Source organism: Alosa sapidissima, chromosome 18 (assembly GCF_018492685.1).
Source record: "Alosa sapidissima isolate fAloSap1 chromosome 18, fAloSap1.pri, whole genome shotgun sequence".
Lineage (NCBI taxonomy): Eukaryota > Metazoa > Chordata > Actinopteri > Clupeiformes > Clupeidae > Alosa > Alosa sapidissima.
Window position 1 is genome coordinate 29,371,319 of NC_055974.1, and position 25,386 is coordinate 29,396,704.

At 39.0% G+C, this 25,386-nt stretch overlaps 1 protein-coding gene across 1 annotated transcript in view; it reads left to right on the forward strand.

Annotated features, from left to right (window-relative positions):
- LOC121689826 (C-type mannose receptor 2-like) overlaps positions 1-25,386 on the forward strand; it is a 69,556-nt gene that overhangs the window by 42,418 nt on the left and 1,752 nt on the right. Inside the window, exons 5-7 of the mRNA XM_042070055.1 lie at positions 20,241-20,287; positions 20,625-20,996; positions 21,239-21,568. Of these exons, the coding sequence (XP_041925989.1) occupies positions 20,241-20,287; positions 20,625-20,996; positions 21,239-21,568 (749 nt within the window). The remainder of the gene's footprint in view (positions 1-20,240; positions 20,288-20,624; positions 20,997-21,238; positions 21,569-25,386) is intronic.

The window sequence follows — 25,386 nt, forward strand, 5'->3', positions numbered from 1 at the left end:
ATCAGTCATACTGTTGCAATGTTGTGTGTTTGTATGAAGCGCAACACTTCCACAATTCCTGCTTAACTCTGCCAGTCGAGTTCCTCCATGTTGGTGGTTTGAGTTTTTGGTTATGGTTACATAAGACATTTTTTTTACATGGCAACTAACAGCATCATAAATACAACTAGAAAGCGCAATTCCAGGGAATTAGCAGTGCATGAAAATGCAAAACATATGGTGTGAAATATATTGTTAAAACAGATGATGTGCTAATTGGCAACCAACATGATGAGGTTTAATATAGTTGAAATGACTGAACTAGGTAGATGAGGTTTAATATAGTTGGAATGACTGAACTAGGTAGATGAGGTTTAATATAGTTGGAATGACTGAACAGATAGGTGGATAGTTTAAAAGGTTAAATTATTTGCTAGGTAGACGAGGTTTAATATAGTTGGAATGACTGGACAGTTAAATAGGTGGATAGTTTAAATGGTTAAATTATTTGCTAGGTAGATGAGATTTAGTATAGTTGGAATGACTGAACTAGGTAGATGAGGTTTAATATAGTTAGAATGACTGAACAGTTAAATAGGTGGATAGTGTAAAAGGTTAAATTATTTGCTAGGTAGATGAGGTTTAATATAGTTGGAATGACTCAACAGATAGGTGGATAGTTTAAAAGGTTAAATTATTTGCTAGGTAGATGAGGTTTAATAGTTGGAATGACTGAACTAGGTAGATGAGGTTTAATATAGCCTGGCCACCTGGCCTAGGATTCTAATTGCTTAACGGCAGTCTTAATAGAGCCATATTGTATGCTTAAAGCCTGAGACAGAGTATATAGTTTAAAAAATGTAGCTAGTGTAATGAATGTTGATAGACAGAAAGTTGAATGGATGTTGATAGGCAGATTGTTTAATGGATGTTGATGGATAGTTTAATGGGTGGATGAGTGAATGGTTTGAAGAGGATGAATGGATAGAAAGTTGGATGAAATGTGTCTTATATCCTTGTAGAATGGAGAAACACAGAGAGAGTTGGTCTAGTTCAGTAGAAAGCAGTTGATACAGGTGCAATCAGTTGAACTGATTCTTTGATGGGGCCTAGATGAGCAGCTGGAAGATGATACAGGTGCAAATCAAGTTAATTAGTCCATTGTGATGTCATCAGCCCATGTTAAGTCTATGGATACATTTTGAGTAGTTTTTAATTAATAGTTTAAAAAGTATAAAAGTTACAAAGATGGAAAAATACAAAGCCCACATGTCCTAAGTAAGACCTACGCAACGCAGTTTGAATGAAGTTACTACGTTAAACGGTTGAAGCTGAATTAACTGCGTTAGAAGAAGAAAAATAACTAGAAAAGCATTTCCTGAAGGAAATACAGTGCATGAAAATGCAAAAAATATGATGTCAAATATCATACAGAGTAAAAACAAACTATATTGGTTGCTAGGTAGATGAGGTTTAATATAGTTGGCATGACTGAACAGTTAAATAGGTGGATAGTTTATATAGGTAAATGATTTACTTGGTAGATAAGGTTTAATATAGTTGGAATGATTGAACGGTTAAATAAGTGGATAGTTTAAATGGTTAAATTATTTAGGTAGATAGTTGACGATAACTGACACTTGGAATGGCTCTAATGTTTGCTAGCAGTTATGCTAACTATGTTGACAAAGATAATAATGTTAACCAAGTTACTATGCTAACTAGCATGCTAACAATGTTAAAATGCTAAGTATGCTAACCATGTGACTTAGCTAATTATTTTTAGCAGTTATGCTAACTAACATGCTAACTATGCTAACCATGTTACTTAGCTAACTTAGTTAATCATTTTTAGCAGTTATGCTAACTATGGTAACTAACATGCTAACTATGCTAACCATTTTACTTAGCTGACTTAGCTAATCATTTTAAGCAGTTTTGCTAAAAATGCTAACTAACATGCTAACTATGCTAACCATGTTACTTAGCTAATCATTTTTAAGAGTTTTGTAAAAAATGCTAACTAGCATGCTAACTATGCTAACCACGTTACTTAGCTAATCATTTTTAGCAGTTTTGTTAAAAATGCTAACTAACATGCTAACTATGCTAACCACGTGACTTAGCTAACTAGCTACAGTGGGTAGGAGTCATAGTTGATGACAAGTAACAGTTACAATGGCTGAACAGTTAAAAAGTTCAGTAGTTTAAAGGGTTAAATTGTTTAACAGTGAAATATTGTAGTGAGGACTTTTATTTTGAAACAGTTTTTGGCAGAGGAAGCAGTTGAACAGGATGTGTAGTCTTAATAGGGCCAGTTTGTATGCTTAAAGCCTGAGACTGGCAGTTGATCCAGGTGGCCCGAACACCTGCCATAGGATTCTAATTGCTGTGATGTCATAAAGGCCCAATGTTAAGTCAATGGGGAAATTTTGAGTAGTTTTTAATTAATAGTTTAAAAAGTATAAAAGTTACAAAGCTGAAAAATACATAGCACCCATGTCCTAAGTAAGACCTACGTAACATAGTTTGAATGAAGTTTCTACGTTAAACGGTTGAAGCTGCATTAAATGCGTTAGAAGAAGAATAAGAATAAGAACTAGAAAAGCATTTCCTGAAGGAAATACAGTGCATGAAAATGCAAAAATATGATGTAAAATATCATACAGAGTAAAAACAAACTATATTGGTTGCTAGGTAGATGAGGTTTAATATAGTTGGAATGACTGAACAGTTAAATAAGTGGATAGTTTAAATGGTTAAATTATTTAGGTAGATAGTTGACGATAACTGACACTTGGAATGGCTCTAATGTTTGCAAGTAGTTATGCTAACTATGTTAACAAAGATAATAATGTTAACCAAGTATGCTAACTAACATGCTAACAATGTTAAAATGCTAAGTATGCGAACCATGTGACTTAGCTAACTTAGCTAATCATTTTTAGCAGTTATGCTAACTATGCTAACTAGCATGCTAACATGCTAAATATGCTAACCATGTTACTTAGCTGACTTAGCTAATCATTTTAAGCAGTTTTGCTAAAAATGCTAACTAGCATGCTAACTATGCTAACCATATGACTTAGCTAACTTAGGTAATCATTTTAAGCAGTTTTGTTAAAAATGCTAACTAGCATGCTAACTATGCTAGCATGCTAACTATGCTAACCATATGACTTAGCTAACTTAGCTAATCATTTTAAGCAGTTTTGCTAAAAATGCTAACTAGCATGCTAGCATGCTAACTATGTGACTTAGCTAACTTAGCTAATCATTTTTTGCAGTTTTGCTAAAAATGCTAACTAGCATGCTAGCATGCTAACTATGCTAACCATGTTACTTAGCTAACTTAGCTAACTAGCTACAGTGGGTAGGAATCATAGTTGATGACAAGTAACAGTTACAATGGCTGAACAGTTAAAAAGTTCAGTAGTTTAAAGGGTTGAATTGTTTAACAGTGAAATGTTGTAGTGAGGACTTTTATTTTGAAACAGTTTTTGGCAGAGGAAGCAGTTGAACAGGATGTGTAGTCTTAATAGGGCCAGTTTGTATGCTTAAAGCCTGAGACTGGCAGTTGGTCCAGGTGGCCCGAACACCTGCCATAGGATTCTAATTGCTTAACGGCTCTATTGTGATGTCATCAGCCCATGTTAAGTCTATGGAGAAATTTTGACTAGTTTTTAATTAATAGTTTAAAAAGTATAAAAGTTACAAAGCTGAAAAATACATAGCACCCATGTCCCAAGTAAGACCTACGTAACATAGTTTGAATGAAGTTTCTACGTTAAACGGTTGAAGCTGCATTAAATGCGTTAGAAGAAGAAGAAGAAGAAGAAGCCTAGGAAGAACAGTACAGTGCATTTTCATGCACTGTAACTAGAAAAGCATTTCCTGAAGGAAATACAGTGCATGAAAATGCAAAAATATGATGTAAAATATCATACAGAGTAAAAACAAACTATATTGGTTGCTAGGTAGATGAGGTTTAATATAGTTGGAATGACTGAACAGTTAAATAAGTGGATAGTTTAAATGGTTAAATTATTTAGGTAGATAGTTGACGATAACTGACACTTGGAATGGCTCTAATGTTTGCTAGCAGTTATGCTAACTATATTAACAAAGATAATAATGCTAACCAAGTTACTATGCTAACTAGCATGCTAACAATGTTAAAATGCTAAGTATGCTAACCATGTGACTTAGCTAACTTAGTTAATCATTTTTAGCAGTTATGCTCACTATGCTAACTAACATGCTAACAATGTTAACCATGTTACTTAGCTGACTTAGCTCATCATTTTAAGCAGTTTTGCTAAAAATGCTAACTAACATGCTAGCATGCTAACCATGTGACTTAGCTAACTTAGCTAATCATTTTAAGCAGTTTTGCTATAAATGCTAACTAGCATGCTAACATGCTAGCATGCTAACTATGCTAACCATGTGACTTAGCTAACTTAGCTAATCATTTTTAGCAGTTTTGCTAAAAATGTTAACTAGCATGCTAACATGCTATGCTAACCATGTGACTTAGCTAACTTAGCTAATCATTTTAAGCAGTTTTGTTACAAATGCTAGCTAGCATGCTAACTATGCTAACCATGTGACTTAGCTAACTTAGCTAATCATTTTAAGCAGTTTTGTTAAAAATGCTAACTAGCATGCTAACATGCTAGCATGCTAACTATGCTAACCATGTTACTTAGCTAACTTAGCTAACTAGCTACAGTGGGTAGGAGTCATAGACTATGTCTCAAATCGCGTACTTCTGCACTTACAATACCTAATTTGAGTGCATGAGGGTGTTCACACTGAAAATTCCAACGACACGAAGGGCGCTGCAAGTTCCCGGATGGTGCACTCATAACGGTCAAAAAGCTGAGTGTGCAACGCTGGACACTTTTCGCCCTTAACGGACGCCATCTTGGCCAAATAGCGGAAGGGGAGGGAGCGTTTTCAAACTCGTGGTAATCGCGGTTGAGAAAGCTGAAGCAGCAGCAGTGGAAAACAGACTTTACGGAGGTACAAGCAAGTTATAACATAAACGGTTCATGTTTTGACACAGTATGACCATGTCACTGTCGAATTGAGGACGCCAATAAAGTTATATTAAAATGTTTGCGATCGTCATTTCCGTGAAGTGCACGGAGTTAGTGTTTGATATGAGACAATACTATTTTGTTAAAATTTGCGCACTCCGCCAGTAAGCACACAGTGCACATAGTGTACTACACAAAAGTGTACTCACATAAGTACACCAATTGAGACAGACTCATAGTTGATGACAAGTAACAGTTACAATGGCTGAACAGTTAAAAAGTTCAGTAGTTTAAAGGGTTGAATTGTTTAACAGTGAAATATTGTAGTGAGGACTTTTATTTTGAAACAGTTTTTGGCAGAGGAAGCAGTTGAACAGGATGTGTAGTCTTAATAGGGCCAGTTTGTATGCTTAAAGCCTGAGACTGGCAGTTGATCCAGGTGGCCCGAACACCTGCCATAGGATTCTAATTGCTTAACGGCTCTATTGTGATGTCATCAGCCCATGTTAAGTCTATGGGGAAATTTTGACTAGTTTTTAATTAATAGTTTAAAAAGTATAAAAGTTACAAAGCTGAAAAATACATAGCACCCATGTCCTAAGTAAGACCTACGTAACATAGTTTGAATGAAGTTTCTACGTTAAACGGTTGAAGCTGCATTAAGTGCGTTAGAAGAAGAATAAGAATCAGAAGAATAAAGAAGCCTAGGAAGAACAGTACAGTGCATTTTCATGCACTGTAATAAGAAATTTTGGAAGAACAGTATAGTGCATTTTCATGCACTATAACTAGAATAGCATTTCCTGAAGGAAATATAGTGCATGAAAATGCAAAAAATATGATGTAAAATATCATACAGAGTAAAAACAAACTATATTGGTTGCTAGGTAGATGAGGTTTAATATAGTTAGAATGACTGAACAGTTAAATAGGTGGATAGTTTAAATGGTTAAATTATTTGCTAGGTAGATGAGGTTTAGGGGCCGTTTATACGAGAACGATTGTGAAGGAAGACGACAAAATATTTCATCATAAGTGCCTTTCGTTTACACGGCGACCCCGCCATCGGGGCTTGAAGACGCAAAAATCTGAAGACTCCTTCCAGAGTGTAGAGTTTTGAAGACGACCCGGGTTGCGTCTCCGTCTAAACGGCTAAACCAAAGATCCTTGATTACCTCTCTGGCTAAACTGTCAAATTAGAATGTCTGCGCGTGACGTACCGGGGTTCTATCACACCACCACCCAGCGGTCTGGAATGCATATCCAATCGAATATCACATACTTTTGCGTCTTTATATAAACAAAGATTTCCCCCTGAGAATGCTCGTCTAAACGCGAATAAAAAAAAGAAGACGAGACGCCACTTCTGCGTCTTCTCTTTTCATCGTCACCGAATGACTGAACAGTTAAATAGGTGGATAGTTTAAATGGTTAAATTATTTGCTAGGTAGATGAGGTTTAATGTAGTTGGAATGATTGAACTAGGTAGATGATTTTTAATATAGTTGGAATGACTGAACTAGGTAGATGAGGTTTAATATAGTTGGAATGACTGAACTAGGTAGATGAGGTTTAATAGTTGGAATGACTGAACAGTTAAATAGGTGGATAGTTTAAATACAAGGATACAAGGAAGTTTATTGTCACGTGCATATAGTTACTGGAAGTAAGAAATGCAGTGAAATTATGTCTGGTGTCAGCCTATTTGTGCATTAATGGGGGGGGAGGGGGGGGGGTAAAAAGTGCAGTAGAAGAGGGGTTTAGTAGATTAAGTGGCAAGGGCTGCATAAAAAAAAAAAAAGGTGGGGGAGGATTGGGATTGGGGGTGGGGGGCACCAACAAGGAGCACCCAAGAGTAACAGGGGCAAGGAAAAACTCCCTTACCAAGGAAGAAACCTTGGGCAGATCCACGGCTCAAGGGGCTAACCCAACTGCCAGGGGTCTTGGTGTGTGTGTATGTGGGGAGAGGGCAGTGTGCAATATGTGTGTTGGAGAAGCTTCCTCATGAGACAATGTGCTGTGTATTGGGGGGGGGGGGGGGGGCAGTGTGCTGTAAGTATGTTGGGGATGTGTGTTGGAGAAGCTTCCTGATGAAATAATGTGCTGTGTATGTAGGGGGGGGGCAGGGACTTAATATTGCAAGCAGAGTACTGTATGTATGATGTATGTGAGTGATGACAGTGAAGATGTGTGTGTGGGCGGGAGGGGAGTGGAGCAGTGTGTGTGTGTAGTGTGTGTGTGGGTAGGTGGGGGCAGTGTGCTGTAAGTATGTAGAGGATGTGTGTTGGAGAAGATCCTGAAGACAATGTGCTGTGTATGTGGGGGGGAGGGGGGCAGTGTGCAGCAAGTATGTAGAGGAGGCTTACTGTAGCAAGCAGTGTGCTGTACATGTATATATGTGAAGTGATGACAGTGATGATGTAAGTGTGTGTGTTGGGGGGGGGCAGGGACTTACTATTGCAAGCAGAGTACTGTATGTAATGTATGTGAGTGATGACAGTGAAGATGTGTGTATGGGCGGGAGGGGAGTGGAGCAGTGACTGTGTGTGTGTGTGTGTAGTGTGTGTGTGGGTAGGTGGGGGCAGTGTGCTGTAAGTATGTAGAGGATGTGTGTTGGAGAAGATCCTGAAGACAATGTGCTGTGTATGTGTGCAGCAAGTATGTAGAGGAGGCTTACTGTAGCAAGCAGTGTGCTGTATGTATGTGAAGTGATGACAGTGATGATGTAAGTGTGTGTGTTGGGGTGGGGGGGGGGGGGGGGGGGGGCGCAGAAAGGCTAGGCAATCAAGGACATGGGTAGATGGAGGAGAAATCAAAAATAATAAATAAAAAGTGTGCAAAAGTTGGAGAAAGTCAGATATGTGTGTGTGTGTGTGTGTGTTTTGACGTGTGATGAAATAAGAAAATAAATAAAAGGTCTGTAGCATAGGGAGAGGGATGTAAAAGTGCTAAAAGTCTTGTAGGTGTGTGTGGGTGTGTGTGTGGGTGTGGTCATGAGTGCTGAGGAGTGAATGTGTGCAAAGTCAGTATAGTGTGAGTTCAGAGTTCGGATGGCCTGGGGATAAAAACTTCTCCTGGTTAAATGGTTAAATGATTTGCTAGGTAAATGAGGTTTAATATAGTTGGAATGACCGAACAGTTAAATAGGTGGATAGTTTAAATATATTTAAATTATGTTGTGGACAGAGGAAACAGTTGAACATGATGTGTAGTCTTAAGAGAATGAGACTGTATGCTTAAAGCCTGAGAAACTGACAGTTGATGCAGGTGGCCGGAACACCTGGCCTAGGATTCTAATTGCTTAAGTGCTCTATTATGATGTCATCAGCCCATGTTAAGTCTATGGGGAAATTTTCAATAGTTTTAATTAATAGTTTAAAAAGTATAAAAGTTACAAAGATGAAAAATACAAAGCCCCCCCATGTCCTAAGTAAGACCTACGTAACATAGTTTGAATGAAGTTTCTACGTTAAACGGTTGAAGCTGCATTAAATGTGTTAGCGGAAGAATAAGAAGCCTAGGAAGAACAGTACAGTGCATTTTCATGCACTGTAATAAGAACTAGAAAAGCATTTCCTGAAGGAAATACAGTGCATGAAAATGCAAAAATATGATGTAAAATATCATACAGAGTAAAAACAAACTATATTGGTTGCTAAGTAGATGAGGTTTAATATAGTTGGAATGACTGAACAGTTAAATAGGTGGATACTTTAAATGGTTAAATTATTTAGGTAGATAGTTGACGATAACTGACAGTTGGAATGGCTTTAATGTTTGCAAATATGTTTACAAAGATAATAATGCTAACCAAGTTACTATGCTAACTTGCATGCTAACAATGTTTAAATGCTAACTATGCTAACCATATGACTTAGCTAACCTAGCTAATCATTTTTAGTAGTTATGCTAACTAACATGCTAACTATGCTAACCATATGACTTAGCTAACTTAACTAATCATTTTTAGCAGTTTTGTTAAAAATGCTAACAATGTTAGCAATGTTAACATGCTAACTAGCTAACAGTTAAAAAGTTCAGTAGTATAAAGGGTTAAATTGTTTAACAGTGAAATATTGTAGTGAGGACTTTTATTTTGAAACAGTTTTTGGCAGAGGAAGCAGTTGAACAGGATGTGTAGTCTTAATAGGGCCAGTTTGTATGCTTAAATTGCTTAACGGCCGTATTATGATGTCATAATCGGCAATGTAAATAAAAAGTTTTTCTTTAATAGTTTAAAAAGTATAAAAGTTTCAAATTTGAAAAAACATACCAACCTGATCTGTTTGAAGACCTACGTTACAAAGTTTGAATGAAGTTTCTAAGTTAAACTGTTCAAGAGAAATTGCGTACGGAAAAAGTGGTAAGCGGAATAATAATAATAAGAAGAAGTTGCCTAGGAAGAACAGTACAGTGCATTTTCATGCACTGTAATAAGAAGAAGAAGTTGCCTAGGAAGAACAGTATAGTGCATTTTCATGCACTATAATAAGAAGAAGCCTAGGAAGAACAGTACAGTGCATTTTCATGCACTGTAATAAGAAGAATTCGGATAACAGTAGAGTGCATTTTCATGCACTCTAACTAGAAAACGCAATTCCAGGGAATTACCAGTGCATGAAAATGCAAAACATATGGTGTGAAATATATTGTTAAAACAGATGATGTTCTAATTGGCAACCAACATGATGAGGTTTAATATAGTTGGGATGACTGAACAGTTAAATAGGTGGATAGTTTAAAAGGTTAAATTATTTGCTAGATAGATGAGGTTTAATATAGTTGGAATGACTGAACAGTTAAATAGGTGGATAGTTTAAAAGGTTAAATTATTTACTAGGTAGATGAGGTTTAATGTAGTTGGAATGACTGAACTAGGTAGACGAGGTTTAATATAGTTGGAATGACTGAACAGTTAAATAGGTGGATGGTTTAACAGGTTAAATTATTTGCTAGGTAGATGAGGTTTAATATAGTTGGAATGACTGAACAGTTAAATAGGTGGATAGTTTAAATGGTTAAATTATTTGCTAGGTAGATGAGTTTTAATATAGTTGGAATGACTGAACAGTTAAATAAGTGGATGGTTTAAAAGGTTAAATTATTTGCTAGGTAGATGATGTTTAATATAGTTGGAATGACTGAACTAGGTAGATGAGGTTTAATATAGTTGGAATGACTAAACAGTTAAATAGGTGGATAGTTGAAAAGGTTAAATTATTTGCTAGGTAGATGAGGTTTAATATAGTTGGAATGACTGAACAGTTAAATAGGTGGATAGTTTAAAAGGTTTAATTATTTGCTAGGTAGATGAGGTTTAATATAGTTGGAATGACTGAACAGTTTCTCAGGCTTATAGCATAGAATGAGACTGTATGCTTAAAGCCTGAGAAACTGACAGTTGATCCAGGTGGCCTGGCCACTTGGCACAATATTCTAATTGCTATGATGTCATAAAGCCTGAGAAACTCACAGTTGATCCAGGTGGCCTGGCCAGAGCCATATAGACCCTTTCAAGAGAGTTCCATTATCAGCATCATAGTTGGCCCCACAAGACTTCCTTTTCATTCCATATGTTATCTTAATGTAGAGGAAGTAGATTGGGGCCCAAATAGAACGTTCAAGTATTGTTTTTGTTTTAACTGTTGAAAGGGTCTATATCAAAGATTCTAGAACAGAGCAAGATAGATCACAGGCCGGATAATACGTTGGATATGTGGAAGTACGTTCTATGACTCTATGGGCGCCATTTTGGTAAGCTGAGGTGGGGTGGCCACGTTCAGTCCTATGAGTTCGTCGTGGAGGCATATGACCAGGTATGTTTAATTTAAATGTTATATTGTATTTTGTTTAACGATATTTACATGTTTAAACTGATATGTACATAATCGACTTTATATGTTAGTACTAGGCGAGTTGAAATATAGGTCAAAATGTTAATTTCTTAATTAAAGCGAGAGCTAGCTATCACCAGCTGGTCAGATTCACTGCCAAATTACCGAGGCTCGCTGACTGACTAGTGATTTATGGACTGGTTTTAAAATGCCTCTTTCATTTGTCACCAAGTCGCTGTTAAAATGGACGTTTATTTGATGTTATTGTCCAAGAGATAGCGCTTTAACCATTTGCAATCAGCTGTTTTCCCGGTCTTCGCAGCAGTAGAAGCATGGCCAGCTACTAGTTAGCTTAGCTGTTCATTTAAATTGGCAGCAACTGTCTTTAACGGTGGATGGGTCTTCACAGCTACAGATTCGATATGGTAATTTAAAAAAAAATCTTTCCCAACAGATGTCTATTTTTTTTTCACAAGAGCCACATTGGCAGTGCAAAATTAAAGAGAGCCACTTTTACAACATACTAACTCACCTTTGCAAATGTGCCTTTCTACATATACATTGGATATCCCACAAAAAAATAAATAACACAGCCAATACAGCTAAATGTATACAGCCAAGGCTTAATAACTTCCTTTCACCTTCATTACTTGGGTGAAGGGAGAAGTATAATTCAGATGTTTGCGTTTTTCTAGTGCAGTATTGTATGTTTATGAAGCACATTTGGAAAAAATATATTGGCTGTGTTACCACAGCCTACAGTGGGTCCCATTTAGAAATGGCCACATAGCACATTCGCGCTTTCCGTGATACACGCAGCTACATGTATTACAACTTATCGCCACAAAGTGGCAGTTTAAGTCCACTGTAGCATTGCCGGTAAACAGGGCAGTGAGATACTGTAAGCAGAACGAAACTAAAGATCACCTCGTTGAAGTCATACAGTAGACTAGGCTAAATCCGAGCCTACTTTTGTTTTTATCAAGCTGGGGCCAGAGATGATGGCCTTTGGCGAACAGTTTAGGCCTACTCAAAATGAGTAAAACCAAATTTGGCGAAATCTCGCCAAAGCTGCATGCGAGCCACCAATTATAGCTTGCATGTGGCTCGCGAGCCGCGCAATGAGTAGCACTGGTCTGGCAGAAGTATGTGACTGAGACTATTTCCAAAGTGTTCAGATGGAAGCCAGTTGATAAACCAGGGAAAGCAACCAAGCAGTTAATGTAGAGTCAGTGGTTGAAGTTATTTTATTATTATTATTATTATTATTATTATTATTATTACAATTCATTACAAATGTTAATATTTACAGTAAAATAAAAAATAATGTGTCTGCAAGTGTGATTAATATATTGATACATAAATAGATACAAATAATAATTATGCTTTATTTTACAGGCCCAGGGCAGCAGAGCACATCATTTGTGTGAAACTTTTTTTAGTTTTCTGGATGGCTTTTTTGCAGTGCGGTGCAGCTCCCTGTTTTTAAATTTTAGAGCATACTGCACACGCACACTGACAAAGGTGGCTACAATTTTGGCCTTAACTCCCTCACAGCACAGAGCAAGATCTTTGTACGTTGCCTGGTTCTTGATGGCTTTGTTTATTATAAGACATATGTTGTCTCTCGCCATGTTTGTACCATCAAACTCAACACGGAAAACTTTTTCGCAGTCAGTGCAGAATTGCAAAAAAACTTCCGAGGGAACAAGGAGTGACCCAAAATCTGAGTTTGTTGTATTGTATGCCTTATGATGAATGAACAATTGAGTTTGGTCATTTATGTAATTTTCACATGACAAGAGCACACCTCTACAAGTGCCGCATTCATGTGCACTCAAACATCGCCGGCATAGATACCCTGCAATGTAGCCAAGAGTATTTTTTTCAGGGACATCGAGGTAGAGTGTGTTGTATGGCGTAGGTGTGTTTTTTGCCGGTGGCACACTTACATGGGCAGGCTTAGATGGAATAGTTTTTCCTATGCTTTTTAGGCTGGTGACATACCTGTCAGCATCAGGAATGCAGTTAGCCCCAATCACTGGCTTGATCAGTTCAGCCACCATAACCATCCTTAAAGCACACCTGAATTCTTTTGATGAGGGGTTATCCCTGCAGCCGCCTTTCCTTCGAACAGTCGCAAAGAGGTTCTCTACAATATCCTGGTTTAGCCTTGAAGTGAACAGGTACTGTAGCTGGTAGGCGGACTGCAGGTGATCCCACAGCTGCCTGACACAGGCTATAGCTAGCAACCATCCTTTGACAAAAAGCACATTCCTAGAACCAAGTACCTCTAGGCCCTCCAGTATAGGGACGCATTCCTGGAGGAATTTTATGTGGCCAGATTTAGCTGTCAAAGGACGCTTGAGGGCTTTTGTGTCCCTGTAGAAACGGCTGTTAAATGCATCAAACAAGCTGTCAATGCGCTCTACAAATTCAGCGGTGTAAGCTGCCTCACCAGGAAGTTTACCCAAGGCAACATATGTGTAGAGGCCTGCTGCTACAGTGTGGGACAGAACTTGGACGGCTTTGTTAACACGCATTTTTGAAAAGCTGTTCAGCTGAAAGTGCTGTTTGGTCAATTTGGGTGCTTTCCTTATAGGTAATTGGGAGTCGAATTCATAAAATTTCTGGAGGTATGACCATTTCACAAATTTAGTCTCAGATCCTTGGCTTATACGGAACACATATTTTTCTAGATTTGATCTAGTGTTTTTAAGCAGGTGAGGTGGATCATGGAGGGCAAAGATCTTCTCCCCAGAATACATGAAGAAAGGCTGCTCAGAGGTAATGCCTAATTTTTTGAAAAGGGACACGTTGTTTGTCCCTTGGTCACAAACCACAACAGTTGTTAGTAGGCCTATTGCTTTAACTTTATCTAAGCACTCTTTCAGCAGAGCTTCTAAGATGTGAGCTGGTATAGCATCTTTTGAAAGAAAATACCCAATGGGCTGCTTCCACCTCCCTGTCAACCCTCTAACCATGAAGACTAAAGCGTGGTTGGCTGTACGTCCAGTCTTTCCCTGTGAGCCAAAGTCCTCAAACCCCTCCACACTGTCGCTACTGGTGTTGTATGATAAGCCTGATCTTAAGCTCATTTCATCAAATGTGATTATGGAAAGTTTTTCCTGTAGGGTCATGTCACTCACTCGACTGGCCAGCGTGTTAAATACAGAAGGAGAGAATCCTGGCCTTATCTCTGTCCCACTAAGCCACCTGCGTAGAGACGGCACAGATGGTAACATAAAAATCTGTTGACAAAATGTGTATGCCCTTGGCCCCTGGTGATATAAGGACAATGCAGTGACTTTGTCCGAGTTTGTCCATCTCCTCCCTTTCAACTTACAGAAACGGCTGGAGTTCCGCAGCTGTGACCGAAAGAAGGAGAGGGCTGGTTCCTCCAAAAAGTTGCCAGCACCTCTAATCACATTTTCAGGTGACATATATGATTTTCGAGTTGCCTTGACAAGGCCCTGTTTTAGTTGCTGCACCTGCTTTTTAAGTCTAAATGTCCTTAGACGTTCTTGTTTTAAAAGCCTTAGGTGTTTGGCAGTAGGAGGAGTAGCAGCAGCAGTAGGAGCAGTAGCAGCGTCAGGATCAGGAGGAGGTATGAAGCCATACAGTGCAGATGTGGAAGGAGTGTCATGGTTAGCAGCAGTGAGGAGTCGGCTGTAAGTGTGATCCGCCCTTACTGCCAGAATCTGACCATGGACTGGAAGTGCAAACATAAAGCACTAGTAGTAATATGTGTACTTATTCATTAATTTAGTAATTAATTTATCTTTAATGTAAAATCTTTACATTTCATGCATGTAGAATTATTTTATACATTAAACATTATTTTTGAGTTCACCTTTCTGTGATGTGTCTGTTTTTTTTAATGTCCTCCTTGTGCTCTTAATGTGAAGAGGTGGGTTGGGGACTTTGAATATGGTCGGAATAGCATTCCAATTCAATCTGTTCCTCAGCTGATTTGTGAACTGGCTGTCCTCAAAATGCTCAGCACACAGACGACAATTGAAGTTTAGGTAGCTTGCAGTCCGAGTTTGCAGGTCCTGTCTACGACAATTTTGGACCCACTTTTGGCACCTAACAGATTGATGGAAGTGGAGTCTGATGAATGATGGTAACGTTTGACAATGTTTACTCGGAAAACTTTTCCACCTGTTTAATTTTAGCATCGTCTCGACTAGGTTAAGTTGTGGTGAGCTAACAATGTGTTTAAAACATATTTACAGCTGTGGGTAGATATGCCAGTCACATCATAAGCAAACTGTATAGCCTCTTGTCTTAGCAGATTAATAAAGTTCATAAGGTTAATGGTAGCGGGCTAGATCCTGCCTAGATGCTGTCACTAAGTTACATGCTAGCAATGTCACGATTACGTTTGTTGCTAGCTAAACTACCTTAACCCACATTTGTATGATCTGATGCTTATGCCTAATAAATTACCTCTCCTTGTTGAGTGGGAATCTAAAAAAAGACAAACCGGGCCTTTTACATTGCCGGTTCCCGCAGTTAATTGCACCGCAAAATGCTCTTGAAGATACCATTATTAGTGAGTGTAGTATCTGTTAGTATCAGTAGGCTACCAATGACAACCAGCTGTTGGCGATCAGCTGTAAACGGTTAAACAGCAACGGTAAAACAGCTGTTTCAAATGGGGTTAATGGAATTAGAATTGTGTCTGAAATGTTACGTCCGTGCTGGCTCAGTGCATACCAAATATTCTAGAGCGGAGCCTCCACTACATCCCTGGCTGTGGCCAATTGACTGCTTGCCAGTAGGTTATTTATATTTTTCTGCACAATAAACAAATGTGTTCGTTCAACTTTATGCAGCAGAACCATGCACTTGGCCAGCCTAGAACAGGAACATTTTGGAGAGGGAAGGAGAGAATGAACACACGCAAGAATCTGTAGGCTAGGCTACGTGTGGTGGGTTAGCAAACAATGTTTACATAATGCATTAACTCAATAATAATAATCGGATAATAGGTCGATTCGGACAAATAAAGCCCGCCGGCCACCAAATAGGCCTAAGCTAATATGCTGCCTACAGGGCTATCAGTCCACGAACACTAGATGACATTGTTTCGATTTAACTAAATTAAATAAGAGCTCTTCTTAATATTTTTATATTGTTGGTTGGTTTAATAGGCTACGGTTGCCAATGAAAAGTCGTCGTCCACACCATGGGTCTCCAACACGTCGCTCAAGCTCGCTTGCTGAGCTCTTTTGATCTTGCGAGAGGTTGAAGCAGTCCTACACATTTGCACAGTTGTTGCCGCGACTCAGCCTACGAATTTAATAAAAAGTAAATAACTAAATGTGGCTACGCAAAAATAAAGGCATGTGCTTATGCAGCCTATGAGTAAATAAAATACCTCGGCCATAGGTATTTGATATTAGGGCCTCTCTGCCTAGGGCCTAAATAATAGACCTATTTACCTCTCCTTATTCAGTGCAAACTTGGAAAAAGATCAATCGGGCCTTTCACACTGTCAGTTCTTGCAGTTCATTACCGAGTAAAAAAAAAAAAAAAACAGCTGGCAACGTTAAAAACAGCTGTTCAGATGGGCTCATAGAATTGGAACTGTATATGAAATGTTGTTGAGCTTACCAAAATGGCGCCCTGTCGGGCTCAGAGCGTACTTCATGCCTATGACGTAACTGATCTATCTTGCTCTGTTCTAGAATCTTTGGTCTATATGGTGATCCAGGTGGCCTGAACACCTGGCATAGGATTCTAATTGCTATTGTGATGTCATAATCTAATGTTAAGTCAATGGGGAAATTTTAGTAGTTTTTAATTAATAGTTTAAAAAGTATAAAAGTTAGAAAGTTGAAAAATACATAGCTGAAGTCACATAAGTAAGACCTACGCAACGCAGTTTGAATGAAGTTTCTACGTTAAACAGTTGAAGCTGTATTAAACGCACAAAAAGCTAGAAGAATAACTAGAAATGCAATTCCAAGGAATTACCAGTGCATGAAAATGCTAAAGTTATGATGTAAAATATCATGTATAGTTAAAACAGATAATACAGAGATGGTTACTACGGTGATGCTAGGATAGACATGGTGGTTGCATAGCTTAATAAAAGTTGATAGTTTAAAAGTAGACCGTTTAAAAGTTGAAGGTAAATAGTTTAAAAGTTGTTGACAGACTGGAACTTGAAGGAATGTTGAATTTTCAAATAGTTTAATGGCTGTGTATAGGTAGATATTTGACGATAACTGAAAGTTGGAATGGCTCTAATGTTTGCTAGCAGTTATGCTAAGATTTTTAACTATGTTAACCATGCTACTTAGCTAATGTTTTATAGCAGTGCTAGCAATGCTAACCTGCTAAGCATGCTATTTAGCTAACGTTTTTTAGCAGTGCTAGCAATGCTAACATGTTAACCATGCTACTTACCTAACATTTTCTAGCAGTTTTGTTAAACATGCTAACTATGTTAGCAATGCTAACATGCTAACTATGTTAACCATGTGACTTAGCTAACTTAGCTAATCATTTTTAGTAGTTTTGTTAAAAATGCTAACTAGCATGCTAGCATGCTAACTATATTAACCATGTTACTTAGCTAACTTAGCTAATCATTTTTAGTAGTTATGCTAACTATGCTAACTAGCATGCTAACTATGCTAACCATGTGACTTAGCTAACCTAGCTAATCATTTTTAGCAGTTTTGTTAAAAATGTTAACAATGTTAGCAATGCTAACATGTTAACTTTGCTAACCATGCTAACTAGCTACAGTGGGTAGGAGTCATAGTTGATGAAGTGTTGACATAGTTGATGACAAGTTAAAAGTTGTTGATAGACAGCTAGTGAATGTATATAGTTTAAAAGTTGAATGTAGATAGTTTAAAAGTTGTTGATAGACAGCTAGTTTAATAGATAGATAGATAGTTTAAAAGTAGACTGTTTAAAAGTTGAATGTAAAAAGTTCAGTAGTTTAATGGGTTACATTGTTTAACAGTGGATTATTGTAGTGAGGACTTTTATTTTGAAACAGTTAGAAGAAGAAGAGAGTCATCTGCTACAGTCACAGTACACTTGCAGGTAGCTCCGTTAACATTGCATTGTTACAGTCAAGCCCAGAGAGTACTTTACATATTAAAACACTGCACATGTAAACCAAGCAGGCATTCACATCATATATTTTTATATTTCCATAATTCCCAGTATTGCCATAAAGACAAACATGAAAAGTACTGAACATTGCCCACACACTCATACATAACGAGAGGTAAAGACAAATTAATCATTCTACACACTGACGTGAGTGTGTCTGGAAACAGCCATGACCTGTGAGTGTGACGTGTGTTTTGTGTGTGTGTGTGTCTGCAGACAGCCGTGAGTGTGTTGTGAGTGTGTCTGCAAACAGCCGTGACCCGTGAATGTGTCGTATGTGTCTTATGTGTGTCTGCACACAGCCATAAGTGTGTTGTGTGTGTGCTTGCAAACAGCCGAGAGTGTGTTGTGTATGTGTCTATACACAGCCGTGAGTGTGTTGTGTGTGTGTCTGCACACAGCCGTGAGTGTGTTGCGTGTGTGTCTGCACACAGCCGTGAGTGTGTTGTGAGTGTGTTGCGTGCGTGTCTGCACACAGCCGTGAGTGTGTCTTGAGTGTGCGTGTCTGCACACAGCCGTGAGTGTGTCTTGAGTGTGTTGTGTGCGTGTCTGCACACAGCCGTGAGTGTGTCTTGAGTGTGCTGTGTGCGTGTCTGCACACAGCCGTGAGTGTGTCTTGAGTGTGTTGTGTGCGTGTCTGCACACAGCCGTGAGTGTGTTGTGAGTGTGTAGTGAGTGTGCTCTGTGTGTGTCTGCACACAGCCGTGAGTGTGTCTTGAGTGTGTTGTGTGTGTGTCTGCACACAGCCGTGACATGATGGGAGGGTGGGGGCCCAGGACTCTGTGATTTAGTTTGTAACTTGTATTTGAATTACTTTTTCTTCATTTTGAAATTTTACTTCAAATTCATCTTTTTTTATATATATTTTTCTTTGTTTATAATTGTTCATTATAAAGGTTTATTGTTTTTGAAAGTACTGAAGAAGTCAGTCAGGTCTGGTAAAATACAGAATTGATTTTATAATTTTACTATTTGTTTTTAAAGCTGTTAACAGTTTAGCGCCATTATACATCACAGATCCACTAAGTCCGTACTCTGCCTCCAGGTCACTCAGGTCATCGTCACGGCAACTCCTCTCAGTCCCCCACTCGCGCCTCAAAACAAAAGGTGACCGGGCCTTTTCCATCGCTGACCCTAGGCACTTAAAGGGATACTCCTGAGTAAAAACAACCGGGGCTCTATTAAAGGGATACTCCTGAGTAAAAACAACCTGGGCTCTATTAAAGGGATACTCCTGAGTAAAATTCTCCACTATTGTACAGTGGAGTTTTGTTATATGTATATACTTATATTTACCCTTTTTGCTGTAAGTGCATGTTGTGTGTGATGTCTGTATGCTACTGAGACCTTGAATTTCCCCTTGGGGATCAATAAAGTATCTATCTGTCTATCTATCTATCTATCTATCTAAATTGGAATTGGCATGGGAATTTTAAGTGCAACATCACACCATGTGGCGGACTTTTGTAACTGCAACACAAAAAGGGTAACGATTCATTACACGTGTACAATTTCCTTTTTAGAATGAGTTTTTAGTTTGATGTTGGGAATGATATGAGTATTTTAACAGCGCCTGTCACTGCAATACACTCATAGTCTATTCATTGTTATGCTTTGTAATTTTACTTTTGAAAGTTAGTTATGATGTTTTTGTGGATGAACCACACCATAGGAAATCTATCGCATAGAGAAGCAGTTTGCATATTAGATGTCAGTTGACAACTCTCTTTGTACCAGATTTGACTAAAATGTTGTCTTATCAGATTTAAACATTTAATGTATTTCACTGACTATAATGAGGCTCAATACTCAACACTATTATCTCAGGATTTAAAAATCAGTCTTGACACAACTCTACTTGGCACACTCATCCAGAGCATTAGAAATGTAACAGCTTGATTTTGATCTGATATGTTGCCCAACCTGTGACTGCTGAGCGCTGACACAACCCATGGGTGAAATCAGCTGGGTTATTGCAAGAGTTGACCAGCACAACCCATGGGTGAAATCAGCTGGGTTATTGCAAGAGTTGACCAGCACAACCCATGGGTGAAATCAGCTGGGTTATTGCAAGAGTTGACCAGCACAACCCATAGGTGAAATCAGCTGGGTTATTGCAAGAGTTGACCAGCACAAATCAGCTGGGAGTGTATTTTATGTCAGAAACACCAAACAGTGTGTTTTGTTGTGTGTGTTTTTCTCCTTGTTGATGTGTCTCCAATTGATCTTCTTTGTTCAGGCCCTCAGTCATGACTCTACTTCTCATAGCAACACTGCTGGCCTCAGGTCAGTGTGTGTGTTTATGTGTCTGTGTGCTCGTGTGTGTCACATCACATAATGCCAATATGTAATTGTATTGTATATAGTGTGTCTGTACGGTGTTGTTGTGTCTGTAGTTTTTGTGTGTGTGTATGCGTGGTTTGTGTGGATGTGTGTTGATCTGTGTGTGTGTGTGAATGTGTGTACCTCAAGTTCTCTCTAACACCTACTCAATCCACTACTCCTGTAATGTGTGTGTGTGTGTGGTGTGTGTGTGTGTGTGTGTGTGTGTGTGTGTGTGTGTTTGTGTGTGTGTGTGTGTGTGTGTGTGTGTGTGTGTGTGTGTGTACTCCTCTCCTCTCAGGTCTGGGCAGTCTCTCCTCCTCTGTGCCACATCAGTTCCATGTGGTGAAGGAACAGAAGAGCTGGACAGAAGCTCAGCAGTACTGCAGAGAGGAGTTCACTGACCTCGCCACCATAGACAACATGACAGAGATGGAGAAGGTGAAGAGCATGATCCATGAAGCAGGTGCTGGAGATGCTTGGATTGGGCTGAAGAGGGGAGAGTGGCAGTGGTCTCTGGCTGGCAGGGATTTCTACAGAGAGAATGAAGCAGAGTTCAGGAACTGGGATTCAGGCTATCCCAGGGGAGGTCAAGAGAATTGTCTTATGAACGCAAATGGAAAATGGTCTGATGACTGGTCTACTAACATCTGGACTTTCATCTGCTATGATGGTGAGAATCTAACTCCTTTCATTCAGAAAAAGATTATTCATTCTCTCAGCAACACATGCATCCAAACTGTGCAGATCTACAAATCAGTGAGTAATGACCTCATGTACACTGACATTAGATCAGACTCACTCATGAATACAGACAGCCACACTGTACAACTAAACAGTTTGTCTCACTCACACTAGTTCAGACTGTAAAGCTGTGCTGGTTCCCAGTTAACCATGACCCATGCATTACCACAGGAGGAAACTCCACACATCCCTATGTGCTGGTTACTGAGGGGAAGAACTGGGAAGATGCTCAGATATACTGCAGAGAGAAACACACAGACCTGGCCAGTGTGAGGAATCAGGCAGAGAACGACCAGATAAAGGACATTATTGGAGGAACTGCCTGGATTGGCCTGTTCAGAGATGCCTGGTCAGAGTGGTCAGATGGCAGCAGCTCCTCATTTCGCCACTGGAACACTGGAGAACCCAATAATCCGGGTGTGGGGTGCACTCAATTTACGCCCAGTGGTCAGTGGAATGATGTAGGCTGTCACAATCCTAGTCACTTCATCTGCTATGGAGGTGAGTCACTGACAGATTATTCTTTGTTTCTGCTTGATGGGGGTTCAGACAGACAACAGCATGATCATGCTGAGGACCTAAAGATGGTGGAGTGGGTGTGTTGTGCATTGACATTGTCCCCAGTGGTCAGTGGAATAATGTAGGCTGCCATAATCAAAATAACTTCATCTGCTAAGGTGTCCAGACTTCTCCTTTTCTCTGCTTGATGGGAATTCAGTCCCAAACTAGAAGAGCACTCAGAGCGCAGACCTCCACCAAGGTCTCACAGCTCTGGTCTACTCAAGTCAAACTCAGAATAGCACTCAGAGCGCAGACCTCCACCAAGGCCTCACAGCTCTGGTCTAAGGAAGTCAAACTCAGAATAGCACTCAGAGCGCAGACCTCCACCAAGGCTTCACAGCTCTGGTCTACTCAAGTCAAACTCAGAATAGCACTCAGAGCGCAGACCTCCACCAAGGCCTCACAGCTCTGGTCTACGCAAGTCAAACTCAGGAACTCCAGTGGTGTATTTCACAACAGCAGAATTAAGAAATCCAAGATAAGAGATAAAGCAAGGCTTGACCTGGCGTTGTCTGGTCATCCTAGCTCAAAAGCACGCCACTCCAAGGTGAGTAGGAGTGATAGGTCAAGCCAGGTGGAAGTAATTTAGGATATATGTGCGTTCTAGTCTTTCTTCAAAATAAAAAAGACACAGAAAATAGTGTTATTCACACCAAGTGAGCAACAGCTTTTGATAGAGACTAACAATGGAGTGAAGTTATTCATCTTACCAATATAATTATTAAGATCAATCATAAAAGCAGGAACAAATGGCCAAAAACCAATGAATTTGCTTTTATGGCTGTGGTATTTAAAGGTCTCATCTCATCGTTTTTTCATTAATTTTGCAGTGGTCTGTAGTATTGATGAATGCCCTGTGAGCCGGTTTTGGTGAAAAAAATGCTGTCCTGCGTCTGTTTCATGCTGTTCTAGTTTGGTGGGGAAGGTGGGCGGGGAGGAACGACTGGATTTCGCCTCTAGTCATGAATATTAATGACATGCTAATGAATTCACCTCTGATTGGCTAACAGTACTGTGACGCTTCCTCCAGTGCGTCCTCATCCGATTCTGCCTGTGCTATGCTCCATATTCAACTTTACAGTGCTAAAACCTGGCTAAAACTCGAGTCAAAACTGTTGCACAAAATGTCTTCGGAGATACAACTTCATGTGTTTGATCCTAGTATTCGAGTAGGAAGAAGAACTGCTTCCTGATCGTTTCTCTGTGAACGTTGGTTTAATAGAATGGTAACAATTGCCTGTCAGCTTAAAATTTCTCCTAAAAGAGGTAAACGTTTGTGACAATCGTCATCTTGCTTTCAAGTAATAAACAGTTGGAAACGTTTTAAAATAAAGACCTATTTCTTTACACAGTCAAAAGTCTTTGCAATCTTCCTAGTAGATATTTTACTTCACAACACAGGTAAGCACCCTAAATGCAGTTCAGCCACTGACCTAGCCTGCTAATGCTATCGGAATAGCTAGATAGTTATGGTTTGAATTCCATGCTACTATCATTGAAAGACCACTTGGTCATAGCCCAATATATAGATAGATCTAAATGCAAACACGCCTACCTAGCTATATTTTGCTGGAATTGTACCAGAATGCCTACAGAAGCAGAGAATGTGTGCTGTAAGACTTCTCCGGTAATGAGAACTATGGCTTTGATAGCCTGACATTGGCAGAGGTTAGCCTACTCAAGTTGTTTTCTGTCACGTATGACAGAAAAAGTAGCCTACTATAGGAATCTTATAGTATTTTGGGACTAAATATTACAGTAATCTTATAGGAATACTATAGTATTTGGACATACTATAGGTACTATAAGACTACTATAGAAAAACTATAGCGGTTACAGGATATTATAGAGTTATTAGTAGTACTTCTACAGTATGTCCCAATTATTCCTATAAGATTACTATAATATTTTGTCCCAAATACTATAAGATTCCTATACTACTTTTTCGTAAGGGGATTGGTCATGTGGTTATAAAAATGGGCAACACCAGTACCCCTGTTGTCTGTATGACCCTGTACCCAGGATTAGAACCAGTCTGCCTTAGCATAATGTACTCCCTTCAAAATGCACTAAACATTCGACTATGACAACTATGGCCCTCTGTGAGACTGAAGATATGAAAGGTAAGATAAACCTTTAGCTTAAAAGGGACAAAAACTGATGAAACTCCTAAAACAAATATACAAAACAGGTCAATTGTCTATAAACAACTTTATTATATTTACATACAGCAGTGGTACTCAAAGTGTGGTCCGCAAGTTCTCTCAAGTGTTCCACAAGTAGATGTGGTAAAATATAATAGATGAGTTGTTTGCAATATTGAACCAACTTGTATGTAAATCCAAACAGTTCTGCAACACTGATGTAACCTATGCCAGTTTAAATCATACGAATCCTCTGACACCATAAGCAAGGTGCAAAGACAATAAGCAAGGTGGTTCAGTAAGAAGGCCTATTGTGTAATATACTGTTGAAGTAGGTCTACTGTTTTTTTTTTTTTTTGCTAGGTGGTCCGTGAAACACTGACAAATAGTAATATTGCAGTCTATTAAAATAATGCAAACACAAAACAAGAACATCCAAACTATGCACAGAATTAACAATGTCCTCTTTTTGCCAGATGATGCAGACATCATCGTCATATGTTTCAGACATAGTGCTGGGATTATTTAGGGAAAAAGGTCTGAGTTGTTGTTTTGGCTTGTATTGTCCTGGGGATCCGAAGGGACAACACACAAAACACATCCGTTGGCTGTGATGATTTTATTACATTGCTCTTTGATTGCGCTGGGCCATAGGTGGAGCCATCAGGTGTTATTGTGGAGATGTCGCTTTCATCCTCCTCCTCCTCTTGATCAACCCGAGGTCTTCTAGCTGGCCTTGGATGAACAGGCTTGATGGCAGTAGAGGTAGCAGGCCCCCATGCCCATGGTGTATCCGAAGTGCTTGTATCAATACTCATACTTTTCATGAAGTATTCTGTTTGGGTACCTAAAGTAAATAAATGTGTATTACTGTCAAGTTACAAGATACTAACAGTACACAGGACATTCACTATCTCACAAAACTGTACTGGCACAATGGAAACAAAAATATTTTAGTGACTGTGGTAAGGTGTATGATGTACTAAGTAGCACACCCACAAGAAGACATTCGGTAATATCAATTCTATCTGTTATGCAATTCATGGGTTTCATCAGGTCCATTTACACAGGTGTATTAATCAAGCACCATGCAGTCTGCATTCATAATCGAGGTGCTTGATTTTATACACCTGTGGAAAGTGACCTGAAGAAACCCATGAATTGACTTCCCAAAACATTGACGAGCACATAAGAACCTGTATTAGACTACTAGAAAAAGACTTCTAGAAACGAACTAGCGCAACAATAAAAGTTAGATCACAAACCTTTGCTTCTAACGTGATGACCTAATGTAGGCTAGAAAGCTGTGTAGCCTGACATGAGGATGTGCTCTGGAAGACATACAAAACACTAAGTAAACAGCAAGTAATCAAACAAAACATCATTGTATGTCAATGTAATAATGGCAAGAAGACATAAATTAGACTGAAGTGTAAATACCTGAGCTCTAGTGATAGCAACTTAGCCTAATAGTGCAGGGGTATTGTGTTTTTGATTTTCCCTGTTTAGACTAGAACAATACCCGTACTTAGTTGAGCATAAAATATTGTTGCTAATATTATTATTTGTGGTTTAACGCTTAGGTTAGAAGATTATAGGTTCAACAAGCTAAAT